The sequence below is a fragment of the Cydia amplana genome, chromosome 24 (assembly GCF_948474715.1).
Source record: "Cydia amplana chromosome 24, ilCydAmpl1.1, whole genome shotgun sequence".
Lineage (NCBI taxonomy): Eukaryota > Metazoa > Arthropoda > Insecta > Lepidoptera > Tortricidae > Cydia > Cydia amplana.
The window spans coordinates 1,145,932-1,164,461 of record NC_086092.1 but is presented as its reverse complement, the minus strand read 5'-3'; the positions used below and the strand labels follow the sequence as shown (position 1 = coordinate 1,164,461).

Genomic DNA, 18,530 nt, shown 5'->3' with positions numbered 1-18,530 from the left:
TTTTTTCTAAACTGAATAGTTTGCGCGAGAGACACTTCCAAAGTGGTAAAATGTGTGTCCCCCCCCCCCCCCCCCGTAACTTCTAAAATAACAGAATGATAAAACTAAAAAAAATATATGATGTACATTACCGTGTAAACTTCCACCGAAAATTGGTTTGAACGAGATCTAGTAAGTAGTTTTTTTTTAATACGTCATAAATCGCCTAAATACGGAACCCTTCATGGGCGAGTCCGACTCGCACTTGGCCGCTTTTATGCTTTTGAGGTACGGAACCCTAGAAATGGAGGTAGGGTAGGCTCTCTCACGGGTTTACGTGAAACGTGGCGTGTAAAGTTATTGCAAAGGCCGCTTAGGGCCCAATAAGGCTCGAAGCTTACGGGAGCTGAGGCCCAAAGCCCCAAAACTTTGAAATGAATGAAATGAAAATGCTTCATTGCTACAAAAAAAGTACAAAAATATAAACTAAACTAATTTAAACTAACTACAGTGAAACCTGGATAAGTGAGACTTCAAGGGACGTGCAGATATGTCTCACCTCAAGAGGTATTCCACTTATCCAGGGTCTCAGCTAGGCAGGTACATATAAATTTCTGTCTCATTTACAGAGGGTCCCATTAATAGAGGTGAGAATAGAGGATATATTTCAGTTATAGAGGTAGTTAATAAGGTATTTTGTAATTATCTTTAAAAATAAATAAGGCAAAACAATCCTTGTCCCTAAATATTTTTTAAGTCTGTTTAAATATTTCTTTGAATTTATTTTGAATGATTCTCCAAAGGATAGATATTTTCAATTAAATTGGATACGGACTTCATTGCGTCTTAGAAATTTATTAAGTGAAAATTTGTTTATTCGTGTAATTATCAAGATTTTCGCTTTTGTTTCTTTAACTGCATTAAGGGGCCCACTGATGATTAACAGTCCGCCGGACGGTATCGGCCTGTCAGTTACAACAAAAAGTTGACAGTTCCGAACAACTGACAGGCCGATATCGTCCGGCAGACTGTTAATCAGTGGGCCCCTTAAAGTAACTAAATGAAACTTGAAGTCGTTTAGACACAATTAAGCAAATGCGAAATTTGTGGATAAACTAAGAGTTGTAAAAATACGGAAATTGATCAATAAATTCCAAGTTAGAGAGGTCATGATTGACGTTATCTCAGATACAGAGGTCAATTCCTATAAAATTAAAAAAAAACAATTAGGAAAATGTAATCTTATAAATATTGTCTCAGTAAAAGAGGTAAAATACACTCTCTGTCTCAATTATAGAGGTAAATGTGACTATAAAATCACAACAACGAATCCCAGTTATAGAGGTTCGTTTTATCTCACTAACAGAGGTAATTCAGTGCTAAAGTGTCGGGACCGCACCATGACTCCCAGCTATTAGAGGTTTCTCACTTATCCAGGTCCCACTTAACCAGGTTTCACTGTAGGTATATTTAATTACACAAACCACCGCGATATACCTAGTTTCATTGTTTTTACCTTAAATCGCGGAAAAAGACTATATAGCGGTAAACCCGTTTGTGTAATTAAATAATGTCGAGGAAAACTGAAATAATTAATAAATGTTATTACTATTATACAATCCATTGATCCGTTGATATCAAAAAAGGACTGGTTAATAAATCTGCATACATTGATTTGACGACTGGTCTGGCCTGGTGGGTAGTGACCCTGTCTGTTAAGCCGCGGTCCTGGGTTCGAATTAGTGTCCGACCGAAACATGTTTTTTTGCCGAAACCGAAACCGAAGGTTCGGCTTTGGCTCTAGTTTCGGCCGAAACCGAAACCGAAACTTTTGCAGATTTATTAAAATCGGTGAAAAAAGGTGATTAAACCGCTTTTATACTCATATTAAGAGGCCGGTATCGATTTTAGTCGCAAAAATGTGAAATTGATAGATTTTGTCGATGAAATTGTACACCGTTTGTTCCGTAATAGAAATAACAAGTACTGGTATCTATTAGCACGTCTTCTTATCTTGCACTTTTACAGATCATTTTTTTTTTAAACAGACTCACTAAATTAGTAATGTTTTTTATTCTGATGGCGCGTAAAGCACTGATTTTGTCAATCTTGATACTGATAAATGCATGATGACTGATAAATTTCGTAAAGTTTGGACTACTAAAAATGGTAATTCTGTATTACACATATCCTGTACTCCACCTTTAATAGACTACATTTTTGTTATATGATATTGAACAAGAGTAAATGAAACTTAGGCGAAATCAATTTTCACCAGAAATTACTTTAAAACCAGTGAACATTTTTCGTGAAAATCAACTTAATTTCAACGTAATTTTGATACTTAAACAACCTACAACATTTCCTGAAACTGTTCTTATACATCATTTTGTAAAATTTTTTGATGAATTTTTAAAAACTGCCCCTTCTCGTCATATATTGCCGGTGACACACGCTCGGGACCTCATTATTAAAAGGCAAGATGAGAAGACGTGCTAATAGAAACCAATACTTTGTTATTTAGATATTACGTAACAAAAGGTGTACAATTTCAACGACTAAATCTATCAATTTTACATTTTGGCTCTAAAATCGTTAACGGGCTCTTAAGCATCATGGCAGTGGCGCCATCATTAGAGGAATTGCGTTTTCTAATAAACCAATTAATGTCTAGGTATACATAAATATTGTTGTCCTACTTGCTCCCCAACTTTTGGTCTTTGTCACAGATTTAGTTTCATAGTACGAAGTACTATTACGTATGTTTCGGCCCGGCCGAAAGGTTCGGCCGTTTTTTGGCCGAAACCGAAACTACGGCCGGAACATGATTTTATGGCCGAAACTGGCCGAAACCGAAACCGAATCTTCGGTCGGACACTAGTTCGAATCCTGGTAAGGGCATTTATTTGTGTGATTAACACAGATATTTGTTCCTGAGTCTTGGGTGTTTTCTATGTATTTATGTATTTGTATATTATATATATCGTTGTCTGAGTACCCAAAACACAAGCCTTCTTGAGCTTACTGTGGGACTTAGTCAATTTGTGTAAGAATGTCCTATTGGCAAGGTGCGAAGTCGGTGGAGCGGGAAGTGGCGCTGATCGTCACAAACACAGGTAATCTTATGGAATGGCCGCCATTAGTAACTAGCGGCAGCCGCTTGAACTAAATTTACTCCATAAGATTTAACGTAGAAAGTCTGCCAAAATGAGGGCAGCACCAGTCGTGCACCTAGCGAATAATATTTATTTATTTATACATCAGTAGTCTGTATTTCGGATACCGGTATTTTTTGTATGGGAACGGAAACGGTATTTTTTCGTTCTTTGCTAATTACTTCATTTCTAATTGGGCAATCTAATAATACGTCGTAACCTAAAAACACAACTGATACATTTCGAGTATAAAATAATTCGAAAAATATGGTTATTTCTAAGTTTTTGCAAAAAACCGGTTCCGATCCCTGGTCTGTATGTTTGATAGTTTAGTCATAATTTGAGTAAATGTCTTAATTTCCTCCTTATAGTGTCATTCACAGGGACATTTACCTTATGGGTACAAAACGCGAGAGTTTAAAGTGTTATTAAACTAACTATTCTAATAATATTAAATATACCTTATAAGTTATAAGTAATTATAATTATTTCTAAATAATGTGGCAAACGGTTTTGGCAACCGCATGATGCTCTTTGTACCGTTCGCTTTACGTTTCACATCAAAAAGTGAACTAAAGATAAATTTAGTAGACTATTAATTTATCTCTTTATCATTTTAGTACCAAAAAGACTATTAGCATCTAGCATCGAGTAGCGGAACTACCAGTACTGCTACTTGACAATAGATGTAGCACCGACCGGAAAGTCTTATGTTGTTGAGATAAGACTTTCCGGTCGGTGCTTCTATTGTCAAGTAGCAGTACTGATAGTTCCGCTACTCGATGCTAGATGCAGACACTGAAATTAATAGTCAGAACTGATGTATGGAGTGAGAACTCTTGTCTTATTATATTTCTCTATGCTCTTTATAATAGTAGTTTATGTAAGTACGAGTATGGGTTTATGAAACGAACGATCTGCACACAAATCATAAACCCTCTATGATGCGTTTATAAACTGCAAATTACGGCCATCAGCGTAAAAATATTTTAGTTACAACATAATTGTTTATTGTTATTCAGATAATAAAAATGAAATGTTATTATTGCAATAACGTCGATATCGTTTCGACTGATCACGTAGAAATATTGCATTGAAATATAATCTAGCTCCGCCGTGAGGAAACCGGACTTATACCAGTAAGGCCTAGTTTACCCTAGGTTGAAAGGTCAAATGGCAGTCGTTTTCGTAAAAACTAGTGCCCACGCCAATTCCTGGGATTAGTTGTCGAGCGGACCCCAGGCTACCATGAGCCGTGGCAAAATGTACACATTTATTGTATTTTACCGTTTGTTGTGTACTTGTTTTGTGCAATAAAGTGTTTTACTATCACTCTTTTATCAAGGTAACATTTATTAATAGGTATTTAATATCTGGGAGAACGAGCTTTGCTCGAAAAACATTAAAAACTCAAAAAGCCGTTTCCAAGATCCCCGAAATAAGTAAATAATCAAGAATTGCTCGTTTAAAGTAATAAGATAAATAAATACATAAATAAACAAGAATTACTCTTTTAAAGTTATAAGATAAATAAATAAATAAACAAGAATTGCTTGTTTATAGTTGTAAGATTAGATTAGAAAGATTATAAAGTTTCATTCATCTTCGCGACATCTATTGTTAAGTAGCAACGCGGACAGAAACGCCATGCACGCCATCTAACGGCGACTAGGGTAACTACTTCAATTTATGAGTTCTGCTTGTAATGTTATATGTTTCCGCTAGATGGCGAATTATTCAAAGTTCTGCTTGTGATACCTCATATTTTCGCTAGATGTCGGCTTATTCAATTCAGCCGGTGTAGCTTTATTTGACGTTCATAAGCATATTGTAATTTTCCTACTTGAATAAACTATCTTTTATCTTTATCTTTTATCAAGAAATAATGATAAATTCAATAAAATTATGTTTGTATGTTTGATCGTACTTTATTTAAAATAGCACAAAACATGATAATTATAATAGCCAGAATAAATAGTTACAAATTAAAATAAATAATCTAACAATCATAGTAAAAAACACTTAAATAGAATCATAAGCGTAATGAAGAACTTTGCTAAGTAACTTCTATTTATTATGACGTATGTTGAGTGAGGGACGAAACAGAATCTCGAGCGTAGCGAGTAACACTATTACAGATTCACACTATTATTACGGATCTTGAACAGAGCGATCGAAATAGTATCTCGAGCGTAGCGAGTAACGCTATTACAGATTGCCACTATATGTAACATGAACAGAGCGAGGAACGAAATAGATTCTCGAGCGTAGTGAATCACACTATTAGGGATTCCCATTATTATACATCTTGAACACGGACCGAAAAAGAATCCCAAGCATAGCGAGTAACACTATTAGTCCCTTATCTTGAGCAGAGCGAGGAACGAAATAGCACCTCGAGCGTAGCGAGCAACGCTAAAGGTCCCCACTGTTAAGCCAATGGCTAATCTCCGTTGGCAGCGCCTTAAACCCTGCAACCGCCTCGTTTAACCCTTCGGCTGCTAACGTAAACAGCTGGTACTCTTTCTGCACTCTACTGGCCGTAGTTTCGTTGGAGGCGTATTCGGAACCACGAGCCGGGACGAGGAGTTCTAAGGCCTGGAGATGCTCGAACGCCTTCAGAATGACGGGTCTGGGCACGGTCTGTGTCGACGAGTTGGATGCTGCGAATTTTGTGTACCTGAAATAGAAAATAAACACTATAGTTTGTCAAAGGACTGTCTCATTTCAAACATAGACAGAGAGAACCATACTATCTTTGTCTTACACTAAACTGAAAATCATAATTAGATTCCAAAAAAAGTAAGACAATGTTGCCACTTTTTACTAGCGCGTCTTGTATTTATGTAAAAATAAATAAATAAAACTACTTTTTTAAATCGTAGGAGTAAAATTACCAATAAATAAATTATCTTAGCGTGTTTATTTATAAAAAAGGAATTTACTATTTTACAAACAAATTATTGCAGTGGCAACATTTTTTGGAATCTAATTACGACTCGGAGTATAGTACTAGCACCCAAAAGAAAATAATGAGTATAGTTTTTTTGTTCTTATTTACTGACAAATTGGTTTGACCAACTATACATACGATTATGTACAAACATCAAACATTTATTCAGCAAATGGGCCATAGGGGCTTTTATATTATGTCATATTTTTACAAGAAAAAATATTAAAATAAAATTATAAACATGGAATCAATGAAATATTAAATATTTTATTAGAAATATATACAGTCTCTAAATTTCGAATTACATACAAAAAATCTGGTAAATATCAAATGATATTTCGTACATAAGTTCCGAAAAACTCATTGGTACGAGCCGGGGTTTGAACCCGCGACCTCCGGATTGCAAGTTGCACGCTCTTGCCACTTGCACTATTCACTAACCCGGGGTTAACAGGTTAAACCTGGAGTTAACATGGTTTCCAGTACAATTTGTCACTGAGTTAACGGATTAATGCGTTAACCCCGGGTTAGTGGGGTGGTGGGCCTTTGTCATTTATTCAATATTGCATTTACTTTATTTACTTTTACCTATGTAAAACCATTTCGAAGTTCATAGGCTGCCCATCGAATATATCCATTCCATGTTTCATAGCGATGACCAGAGACAACTCCTATATAGAGACTGTAGATAACTTTATACTTACCTATGTAAAACCATTTCGAAGTTCATAGGCTGCCCATCGAATATATCCATTCCATGTTTCATAGCGATGACCAGAGACAACTCCAATATAGAGACTGTAGATAACTTTATACTTACCTATGTAAAACCATTTCGAAGTTCATAGGCTGCCCATCGAATGGAATATGTTTCATAGCGATGACCAGAGACAACTCCAATATAGAGACTGTAGATAACTTTATACTTACCTATGTAAAACCATTTCGAAGTTCATAGGCTGCCCATCGAATATATCCATTCCATGCTTCATAGCGATGACCAGAGACAACTCCAATATAGAGACTGTAGATAACTTTATACTCACCTATGTAAAACCATTTCGAAGTTCATAGGCTGCCCATCGAATATATCCATTCCATGCTTCATAGCGATGACCAGAGACAACTCCAATATAGATAGGGACTGTATAAGTTTCACTTTGTGCTCCGGAGCTACTGTTTTGTCTATGGTTGATATTAGGTCTGACGCTTCGATGTAGGGCTTACTTGGGGATAAAGTGCAGACTACTTGGAACTAAAAAGAAAATTGGTATTTAAAATAACATTCAGGGTTCGAAAGGATAATTATCAATGAGAGTAAACTTGATAATTATGAATGATAGTTGTCTTGATAATTATCGTGATTTTTATGCCGGATAATTAACGATTTGATAATAACCTAAAATATCGCTATACGATAAGTAATTGCTTCTGTATTCTTTACATTATATGAACATTGTATTGCGAGATAAATAAATAAAATAAACTATAAAAAACACCCCATTTTTTAGGGTTCCGTAGCGAAATGGCAAAAAACGGAACCCTTATAGATTCGTCATGTCTGTCTGTCCGTCTGTCTGTCCGTCTGTCTGTCCGTCCGTATGTCACAGCCACTTTTCTCCGAAACTATAAGAACTATACTGTTGAAACTTGGTAAGTAGATGTATTCTGTGAACCGCATTAAGATTTTCACACAAAAATAGAAAAAAAACAATTAATTTTTGGGGTTCCCCATACTTCGAACTGAAACTCAAAATTTTTTTTTTTCATAAAACCCATACGTGTGGGGTATCTATGGATAGGTCTTCAAAAATGATATTGAGGTTCCTAATATCATTTTTTTCTAAACTGAATAGTTTGCGCGAGAGACACTTCCAAAGTGGTAAAATGTGTGTCCCCCCCCCCCTAACTTCTAAAATAAGAGAATGATAAAACTAAAAAAAATATATGATGTACATTACCATGTAAACTTCCACCGAAAATTGGTTTGAACGAGATCTAGCAAGTAGTTTTTTTTTAATACGTCATAAATCGCCTAAATACGGAACCCTTCATGGGCGAGTCCGACTCGCACTTGGCCGCTTTTTTTTTACTATCTAAGAATAAAAAAAATATATATATAGCACCATCCATACCTGGAATAATTACCCGATATTTATCGCAATTATCAAAGACTATAATTATCTGGATAATTTCAAACCTTGATAACAATTTGTGGTACAGTAAGCAGCAGAAGTTACTAAGCGGGCGAGGTGTTCAAAATGATCTTGACACGACTTAATTGTTAAGAGAATAAGAGATTAAGAGCGTGTCAAGGTAATTTGAACACCTCGCCCGCTTAGCAACTTCTACTGCTGACTGTATGAAATGAAAAAGTATTTTGGCAGAAACGTAACTTTTTATCGCCGTTGTAGGTTTTTGATATTAAAGTTTTCACACTTGTCATTTAACACAAAAGAGAATCAATCAACGCCATTCAACAACTGTCATCACTGTTTATTCTAACGTCACATTACCAAAAAGATACGTCAAATATAAAAATATTTATTTTACCGCTTTACCAAAATAAAATATTGACATTACAACTGTGTACTCGTAAAACGATCAATATTTATTGAATAGTAAAATGACACAATCACCAAAAAAATACGTGTCTACGTACACAAGTTCGACAACCAACCGAGGGGTCGAAGCTAAGGAGGTAGAGATTGGCAACATACAACTGGATTGCTCGTCTCAATACCAGGAGAGTACGGATGTCGAGACACGCTCGCCGGCGTCAGGTAAGCGAATACTGTAGCCTACAAACGCTAACATTAGTAGAATATCCATACTAATATTATAAATGCGAAGTGTGTCTGTCTGTCTGTCTGTCTGTTACCTCTTCAGATTTAGTTGAAATTTGGTATGAAGATAGTTTGAGTCCTGGGGAAGGACATAGGATACTTTTTATCTCAGAGCTCACCCCTTAAGGGGGTGAAAAGGGGGGTGGAAATTTGTATGGACAATCAATAACCGCTGAGCCGATTTAGTTGAAATTTGGTATGGAGATAGTTTGAGTCCCGGGGAAGGACATGGGGTAGTTTTTATCCCAAAAATCTCCCTTTAAAGGGGTGAAAAAGGGGTTGGAAATTTGTATGAGGAATCGTTGAAAAGCAGATTGGGTAAAAATAAGCTACCCAAATTACTAACTCCACGCAGACGAAGTAATAAATAAATAAATATTTTAGGACATTCTTACACAGATTGGCTAAGTCCCACAGTAATGTAGCCACGCTCTAGTAGGGTCCATGTATGTACTAACTAACATAAGAACATCTTGCAATATACAATTATGATTATGGTAAGCTCAAGAAGGCTTGTGTTGTGGGTACTCAGACAACGATATATGTAATATACAAATACTTAAATACATAGAAAATACCCAAGAATTCGGAACAAATATCTGTGTTCATCACACAAATAAATACCCTTACCGGGATTCGAACCCAGGACCGCGGCTTCACAGGCCGGGTCACTACCCACTAGGCCAGACCAGTCGAAATTTTTTTTTTGAGTGTTCCGTTTTACGTTGTTTCATTCTTTCAGCGGACACAGGTTCATACCTACAGGTCGTAGTCCAAAAACACAAGAAAAAAGAACCGACGGTCGCCGCAACGCAGACGTCCCCTCGACTACCCATCGCTTCTAGTCCTATCAAAACCATCAGGAATGGTTCAGGAGACCATCCTGTATACGTCTTACCTCATCATATGTTAGTTTACAACCCTCTAAACCATGAGAAACAAGAGAAAAAGAAGTTATCGACCATCAAAGAGCCTACGCGTTCATTTTGGTCAAAATTTATAGAAAACACCGAAACTGCACCCGATAAAGTAGATTTATACTATTTTGAAAAAACTACAGGTGATTTTTTAGCGACGTCAGGTATGTATACGTATACTGAAAGATTTTCCGCACAAATGTCTAGAATACCAAATAGAATTCTAGCTGAAATGTTTTCTATACCCCAAATCATTGCTAATATACCTGTGGCTATATTGTTAAATTTAGAACGAGCTATTTTTGTTACGCTTAGAAATATAATCGTGGGTAGCGTTCAGATTTGGTCGGATAATTTTCTAAAGCCAGTTTTGGCTTTATTTTTTAATTCTATAATACAACCCCCTTTAGTTTTAATTGGTAATGTAGGGAGAAGTGTGAGGGATGCTTTAAAACCGTTGGCAGATATAATTGGGGACTTTTTAGAGCCGGCAGTGAAAGTGTTAAGTGCTATAAGACTAGTGAATATTGAGAAGAAATGTGCTCATAATGTGTAGATAGTTGGAAATTAACCTTTTAACGGCCATCACGTTTTTAAGAAGTCACGCACACGCCAACATCATTTTTATGAGTGAACATTAACCTTTTCGACGCCGTGTCAAACACAAAAGCTGTCACGGTGACGCCACATCACCGAAGTGTCAAAACTGAAATTGAACTTTATGCATATGCACGTAGGTCTATGTTTCTCTGTGGTCTGTGACTGATTAATCGGTCTTTGGCGTTGAACCTACGGTGCGGATATATCGGTCATTGACGTCCAAAAGGTTAAAGTTTATGGCAGAGTTGTTTAGACCGCTAATGCAGATGGCGCTGGAAGGCTCAGTTTTAGCATAGAGAAAAAAATACATAGAGTGCTCACTCCATACATCAGTTTTAGTACCAAAAAGACTATTAGCATCTAGCATCGAGTAGCGGAACTATCAGTACTGCTACTTGACAATAGATGTAGCACCGACAGGAAAGTCTTATGCTGTTGAGATAAGACTATCCGGTCGGTGCTACATCTATTGTCAAGTAGCAGTACTGATAGTTCCGCTACTCGATGCTAGATGTAGACACTGAAATTAATAGTCTGAACTGATGTATGGAGTGAGCACTCTTGTCTTTATTTCTCTATGGTTTTAGTTATGTTCTTATTCAGTAGAATAATAATCCGTCTTTATTTAAATCAACGATTTAGAATTACTTATGTCAACTTTATGTAGATACCTATAATATTAAAATATGTACATAATTCGTGTTTAATTTCGATCCCATTTGCAACATTATGACATTGAGCTCAAAATGATAGAGGCCGTTAGTGGCCATAGGAACTAAAAAGTTGCAAGATCAGGGACCCGCTTCTCAAAAGCTTGTAACTTGTAATGTAATACAAGTGGAAGTCCCTTTCTAACAAAAGCTGTCAAAAAGTGACATCCACTTGTATTACAAGTTACAAGCTTTTGAGAAACGGGCCCTAGGAGGAAAAAAAGATAATGTGTATTTGGGTGATTTCGAATACTTAATATTCATAAAAGACTCTAATTTGCTTTTAATTTTGGGTGACTTTCGGAATAACCAACTCTGAAGTATTCCGAATTTGCCATATATACTTTGACACAGAATAAATAATAGTACTAGGTACAGAAGATTCACTCTCTAACAAAACGCGTCTATTACGACAGATATGACCGCTAGGTGGCGCGAGCGCTACGCGGCAAACACTATGACTAGACACCAAAGTTGGTGTGGGCCGCATGTACTTGTAGGTACTTATAGAGACGCGTCGATATCACCATAGAGAAAAAAATACATAGAGTGCTCACTCCATACATCAGTTTTCGTACTAAAAAGACTATTAGCATCTAGCATCGAGTAGCGGAACTATCAGTACTGCTACTTGACAATAGATGTAGCACCGACCGGAAAGTCTTATGCTGTTGAGATAAGACTTTCCGGCCGCGACATCTATTGTCAAGTAGCAGTACTGATAGTTCCGCTACTCGATGCTAGATGTAGACACTGAAATTAATAGTCTGCCCCAAAGGGTAAAAACGGGACCCTATTACTAAGACTCCGCTGTCCGTCCGTCCGTCCGTCCGTCTGTCACCAGGCTGTATCTCACGAACCGTGATAGCTAGACAGTTGAAATTTTCACAGATGATGTATTTCTGTTGCCGCTATAACAACAAATACTAAAAACAGAATAAAATAAAGATTTAAGTGGGGCTCCCATACAACAAACGTGATTTTTGACCGAAGTTAAGCAACGTCGGGCGGGGTCAGTACTTGGATGGGTGACCGTTTTTTTGCTTGTTTTTTTGCTTGTTTTGCTCTATTTTTTGTTGATGGTGCGGAACCCTCCGTGCGCGAGTCCGACTCGCACTTGGCCGGTTTTTTCTCTATGATATCACGGAGTGAGCCACGCCTGACTTTGATAATATTATACTTACCAAAATGTCCTTAAAAACCTGCTCATTATTAGTATAATAGCACAGCTTCTCTAACGCGTCTACCACCCTCCCCCCCCCCCTTAGAGCTAGGACATGCGCGTTCCAGTCCTCCACGAAACCTGGATCTAGGTTCGAGAACTCTGTTAGCTCTACTTTGCAACGGTTCAGTACTTCTATGGGTATAGAGTTGCTTTGTCTGTCTGTTTCCATTGGTTCGGCGGCTGAAAAAAATACATTTTTATTATAAGCTTTTACTTTTTACAAGCTTTTATTACAAGCTTTTATTTACTTTCACCTGTCCCGTTGTCTGTCTATCAGTCTGTAATCAAATCTTGCAAGTTAAATTTGATCCACTTCCCGGTTCCCGATTGAGCTGAAATTTTGCATACACATGTAAGTCGGGTGACAATGCAATATTATGGCACCATCGAGCTGATCTGATGATGGAGACAGGAGGTGGCCATAGGAACTCTGTGATGAAACAACGCAACCTAATTGTGTTTGGGGTTTTTAGAATTGTCTCGATGAGTATTAGTTGTCTGTCGTAAGAAAAGTACAATCAGCGATAAAAGCGTGTACCAAAAATGAAATTTTTGCCAAAAACTTATTTTTAAGCTTAGTTTTTAATTTTAGTTTGTAATTTTTATTTTAAAGCTTTTTATTATTTGTTTTATTACTTTTAGATTTTTAATAAATCTCACTTGATAAGTTCAATACAGGTGGATTTTCTTTTTGGGTCAGTGAGGGCAGCTACCAGATCCCGTGCTGCTACGAGAAAACGGCTTTAGAAGACCTTCCCTCGATTTCAAATTGCTTACCCCCACCATAGAGAAAAAAATACATAGAGTGCTCACTCCATACATCAGTTTTAGTACCAAAAAGACTATTAGCATCTAGCATCGAGTAGCGGAACTATCAGTACTGCTACTTGACAATAGATGTAGCACCGACCGGAAAGTCTTATGCTGTTGAGATAAGACTTTCCGGTCGGTGCTACATCTATTGTCAAGTAGCAGTACTGATAGTTCCGCTACTCGATGCTAGATGTAGACACTGAAATTAATAGTCTGAACTGATGTATGGAGTGAGCACTCTTGTCTTACTATATTTCTCTATGATATAAGTAAAGAAGCAAGAATCGGGCATGATTCGAACTTATGACTAAATGTAATCTCTTACCCCCACTCTTCCTCCTCGCTCGCTTTTTCCCCTTCCCCTTCCCTTCCCACTTCCCCACGGGCACCGACAGCAGTTCCACCAGCTCGTCTACGACCCTGCCGTGCGGGTTGGAGCCTTCGCCAGGGAATATGAATATGTGACGGTGTGAGAAACGGGATTTGACGCGTTTCTCTAGAGTTTCCATCACGTCTAGCCGGTTGGTTATGCCTGAAAATTATATATATTTTATACATATCAATGATTTATTAACTCAGGATTAGTCAGGATAGGTTATAGACCAGGGATGTTGCGAACATCCGCATCCGCATCCGCAACCGCGGAACTTCCGCATTATTTTCAACATCCGCATCCGCATAAAATCGATGCGGAGCTTATACGGATGCGGATGTCGAACAAGTCGGTACAGGAACGTCTTAGCGGCGGCGTAAGTGCTAGGTAATTTCGTCATTACATATAACGGAATCGTCTAGATCCAGAAAAGTCGGCCAGGTTACTGTTTATTAAATATAACGCACCTATATTCTTGCTCAAATACTAAACGTTTCGTTTTTTTTTTAATAAAAACATACTAAAAATGTAATATTTGACGTTTTTTAAGTACCTAATCTTGACATCCGCATCCGCATCCGCGGATGTGAGCCGTTAAATATCCGCATCCGCATCCGCGGATGTCAAAAAATCTGCATCCGCAACATCCCTGTTATAGGCGTTCCAAAATTGAAGCGCTTAACTTGTGACACATTGGACAAGTTGCCTTTAGTCGCGGCTGGACAAACGAGAAATGTGCACGTGCTTACGAGCTCCCGCACACCGAAAGAGAAAGAGACGACCTTATGTTTAACAACGAGTGTGACAAAGATGGATGGAATGATAAAATTAATCAAAAATAACAGATTTCTTCGCATGCACAGAAATAAATATGGAAGTATTTTTTGTGCTCCTCAAGTATGAGTGTAACCTATCTATGGTTATACTCGTATAATATAATTGATAAATATAAAATGAATGAGCACATAATAGTTATGCCATCATTTTTTAGGGTTCCGTACCTCAAAAGGAAAAAACAACTCTTATAGGATCACTCGTGCGTCTGTCTGTTTGTCCGTCTGTTACAGCCCATTTTCTCGGAAACTACTGGACCAATTAAGTTGAAATTTGGTACACATATGTAAATTAGTGACCCACCGACGGAAATGTAACGTAAACAAATTAATTTTAAACATGGGAGCCACTAAATACCCTTTGTCTCGTCGTGTGTAATATCAAACAAGTTATACAGCAGGGTCTGAGTCCGCGCTGAGTGGCAGAACGCGTGGAACTCCTCATAGAGCAAGAGGTTAGACTAGCGCTATCTCTATCCCTCTCACTGTATTGTGTATGTGACTCACCTAAGACACATAGGCGCCTGCCTTGCGTGTGTAATATCAAACAGGTTATACAGCAGGGTCTGAGTCCGCGCTGAGTGGCAGAACGCGTGGAACTCCTCAAGGAGGAACAGAGATGAAACTAGCGCTATCTCTATCCCTCTCACTGTATTGTGTGAACTCACCTAAGACACACATAGGCGCCTGCCTTGCGTGTGTAATATCAAACAAGTTATACAGCAGGGTCTGAGTCCGCGCTGAGTGGCAGAACGCGTGGAACTCCTCATAGAGTAAGAGGTTAGACTAGCGCTATCTCTATCCCTCTCACTGTATTGTGTATGTGACTCACCTAAGACACACATAGGCGCCTGCCTTGCGTGTGTAATATCAAACAGGTTATACAGCAGGGTCTGAGTCCGCGCTGAGTGGCAGAACGCGTGGAACTCCTCAAGGAGGAACAGAGATGAAACTATTTCAAGCGCATATAGCGATGAGATCCTAAGCTATTTCTGTCACTCTCACTATATGCTTATGTGGCATATGTCCGTGGTCGCTGGGGCACTAGTGCTATCTCAATCCCTCTCACTGTATTGTGTATGTGTAAACTCACCTAAGACACACATAGGCGCCTGCCTTGCGTGTGTAATATCAAACAAGTTATACAGCACGGTCTGAGCGCGCCGAATGGCAGAACGCGTGGAACTCCTCAAGGAGGAACAGAGATGAAACTATTTGAAGCGCATATAGCGATGAGATCCTAAGCTATTTCTGTCACTCTCACTATATGCTTATGTGGCATATGTCCGTGGTCGCTGGGGCACTAGTGCTATCTCAATCCCTCTCACTGTATTGTGTATGTGACTCACCTAAGACACACATGGGCGCCTGCCTTGCGTGTGTAATATCAAACAAGTTATACAGCAGGGTCTGAGTCCGCGCTGAATAGCAGAACGCGTGGAACTCCTCAAGGAGGAACAGAGATGAAACTAGCGCTATCTCTATCCCTCTCACTGTATTGTGTATGTGACTCACCTAACACACACATGGGTGCCTGCCTTGCGTGTGTAATATCAAACAAGTTATACAGCAGGGTCTGCGTGCGCGCTGAATGGCAGAACGCGTGAAACTCCTCAAGGAGGAACAGAGATGAAACTAGCGCTATCTCTATCCCTCTCACTGTATTGTGTATGTGACTCACCTAAGACACTCATAGGCGCCTGCCTTGCGTGTGTAATATCAAACAAGTTATACAGCACGGTCTGAGCGCGCCGAATGGCAGAACGCGTGGAACTCCTCAAGGAGGAAGAGATGAGACTAGCGCCATCTCTATCCCTCTCACTGTATTGTGTATGTGTGAACTCATCTGTATTACAAGTTGCAAGCTTTTGAGAAACGGGCCCCTGATCCAAGTGAAATTTTGTGAACAGGAAACACAGGTAAAAATATATTAGTGTCAAATTACTTACCTAAGACACACATAGGCGCCTGCCTTGCGTGTGTGATGTCAAATAAGTTATACAGCAGGGTCTGAGTCCGCGCTGAATAGCAGAACGCGTGGAACTCCTCAAGGAGGAACAGAGATGAAACTAGCGCTATCTCTATTCCTCTCACTGTATTGTGTATGTGACTCACCTAAGACACACATAGGCGCCTGCCTTGCGTGTGTTATATCAAACAAGTTATACAGCAGGGTCTGAGTCCGCGCTGAATAGCAGAACGCGTGGAACTCCTCAAGGAGGAACAGAGATGAAACTAGCGCTATCTCTATCCCTCTCACTGCATTGTGTATGTGACTCACCTAAGACACACATAGGCGCCTGCCTTGCGTGTGTTATATCAAACAAGTTATACAGCACGGTCTGAGCGCGCCGAATGGCAGAACGCGTGGAACTCCTCAAGGAGGAAGAGATGAGACTAGTGCCATCTCTATCCCTCTCACTGTATTGTGTATGTGTGAACTCATCTGTATTACAAGTTGCAAGCTTTTGAGAAACGGGCCCCTGATCCAAGTGAAATTTTGTGAACAGGAAACACAGGTAAAAATATATTAGTGTCAAATTACTTACCTAAGACACACATAGGCGCCTGCCTTGCGTGTGTAATATCAAACAAGTTATACAGCAGGGTCTGAGTCCGCGCTGAGTGGCAGAATGCGTGGAACTCCTCAAGGAGGAAGATCATGCTCTTGCTGCGGCTGTCGGCGCTCTTCAGACACGAGAGGAGAAAGGAGAGGTTCTCGGCGAACGTGCCGAACACTCGGTCACCTACTGCGTTCTCTAGTTGCATCTGAAAAGTAATACACAGAATAAGTGAAATTGCATTTTGTATGTTATATTTGTTAAAGTTTACTACACAAAAAATATGCCAATTTACAAATTGTTGTACCCGGCCACGCATATGGCTGCGTTTTCACCAGAGATTGTGTAGTGAGGGATGTGTTTGTTAAGAACCAATCGAATCAGCCGGCCTAGACAAAGTGACAATTGCTATCGCTTCGCCATCGAAATCGTGCTCCTAACTTTGACATCGAAAACAGATGGCGCTGTACTGCGCCATATGTTTAGCGGTCACTGAATTGTCGAACGTCAACTTTTGACAATCAGAGTTACCGCAAAATGTATGGAGCTGTACAGCGCCATCTTGTTTACGCCATAAGAGTTTTTTTTTGTAAAAATTCATTATCGGGTCAACTTGTTACCTGAGCTGTGATAGCCTTCAGCGCCACCTTATCATCATGGTGCAAGTGACCGTTCAGCTTCACTATGATGGCATCGCTGGCCAGGTCCGCTTCCTTCCCCAGCTGGTGTAGAACTGAGTTTACTAACTGGAATAAGATTGAATAATTTTACGGTTTAGACTCACTTGTTTTAAGTCACTCGCGCGACATTCATATATATTCATATTTGGAATAAGATATTCATAGCAGGCTCGGATCCGGTCTTTTCTTCATATTATTAATATTATTATGTTCTTTTTCGGTCTTTGGTTTATTATTTCATTTTTAATGGAACATTCTAATACGAAATTGTTATCTAGGCACATGATTCAGTTCTACGTAAAGAGCATAAAATAATTAAAAATATTGGGCTATTTCGGGTTTTTCCACTCAATTGTTCAAGATACATTTTTTAATAACCATTTAAAAGAAAAATAAGGTTGATACATGCTTTAAAATTACAAAACGGGATACTTACGGTAGTCTTTCCACTGCCTCTAGGCCCTATTAATAAAGCCGAGTGCGATTCGCCCTGCAAAACTGTTCTTTTCATTAAATCGTAAACATGGTTCCATTCTTGTTCATGGCCACGAAATGTAACGTTATCCTCCATTATTCTCAGCTTCAAATACTTTCTTATTAGCTTTATTTGCTTAGAGGTAAAGTTTGCTGGATTGAGCTCACACATTTTTAGTTAATTATTGAAATAAACCCAGACGCAAACAAATACATAACCTATTGACGTGACACGGCCATTCCCGCCGGTTTTTTGACAAATGATAATGATCATTGAGTTTGACATTTGTAAGGATGTAGCTAGAGCGAAAAATTGAATGGATTAATAAAATCGATAATTTTGCGTAAAACTATCGATTGCAAAGTAATACATTTTTAGGCAATCATAATTAATTTCAAAATTTCCCACAC

At 38.7% G+C, this 18,530-nt stretch overlaps 2 protein-coding genes across 2 annotated transcripts; one reads left to right on the top strand and one right to left on the bottom strand.

Moving 5' to 3' along the window:
- Positions 1-5,291: 5,291 nt before the first annotated feature.
- Positions 5,292-18,486, bottom strand: LOC134659183 (origin recognition complex subunit 4). The gene is made up of 8 exons (XM_063514816.1): positions 18,082-18,486; positions 17,586-17,711; positions 16,954-17,173; positions 13,524-13,730; positions 12,345-12,565; positions 7,134-7,342; positions 5,530-5,814; positions 5,292-5,319 (listed from the first exon to the last, which is right to left on the bottom strand). Exons 1-7 carry the CDS (start codon positions 18,289-18,291, stop codon positions 5,550-5,552), a joined length of 1,458 nt encoding a protein of 485 aa, XP_063370886.1. The 5' UTR covers positions 18,292-18,486; the 3' UTR covers positions 5,292-5,319; positions 5,530-5,549.
- Positions 8,702-10,484, top strand: LOC134659150 (uncharacterized). The gene is made up of 2 exons (XM_063514778.1): positions 8,702-8,870; positions 9,676-10,484. The coding sequence occupies exons 1-2, from the start codon at positions 8,714-8,716 to the stop codon at positions 10,404-10,406; spliced, it is 888 nt and encodes a 295-aa protein (XP_063370848.1). The 5' UTR covers positions 8,702-8,713; the 3' UTR covers positions 10,407-10,484.
- Positions 18,487-18,530: the final 44 nt, after the last annotated feature.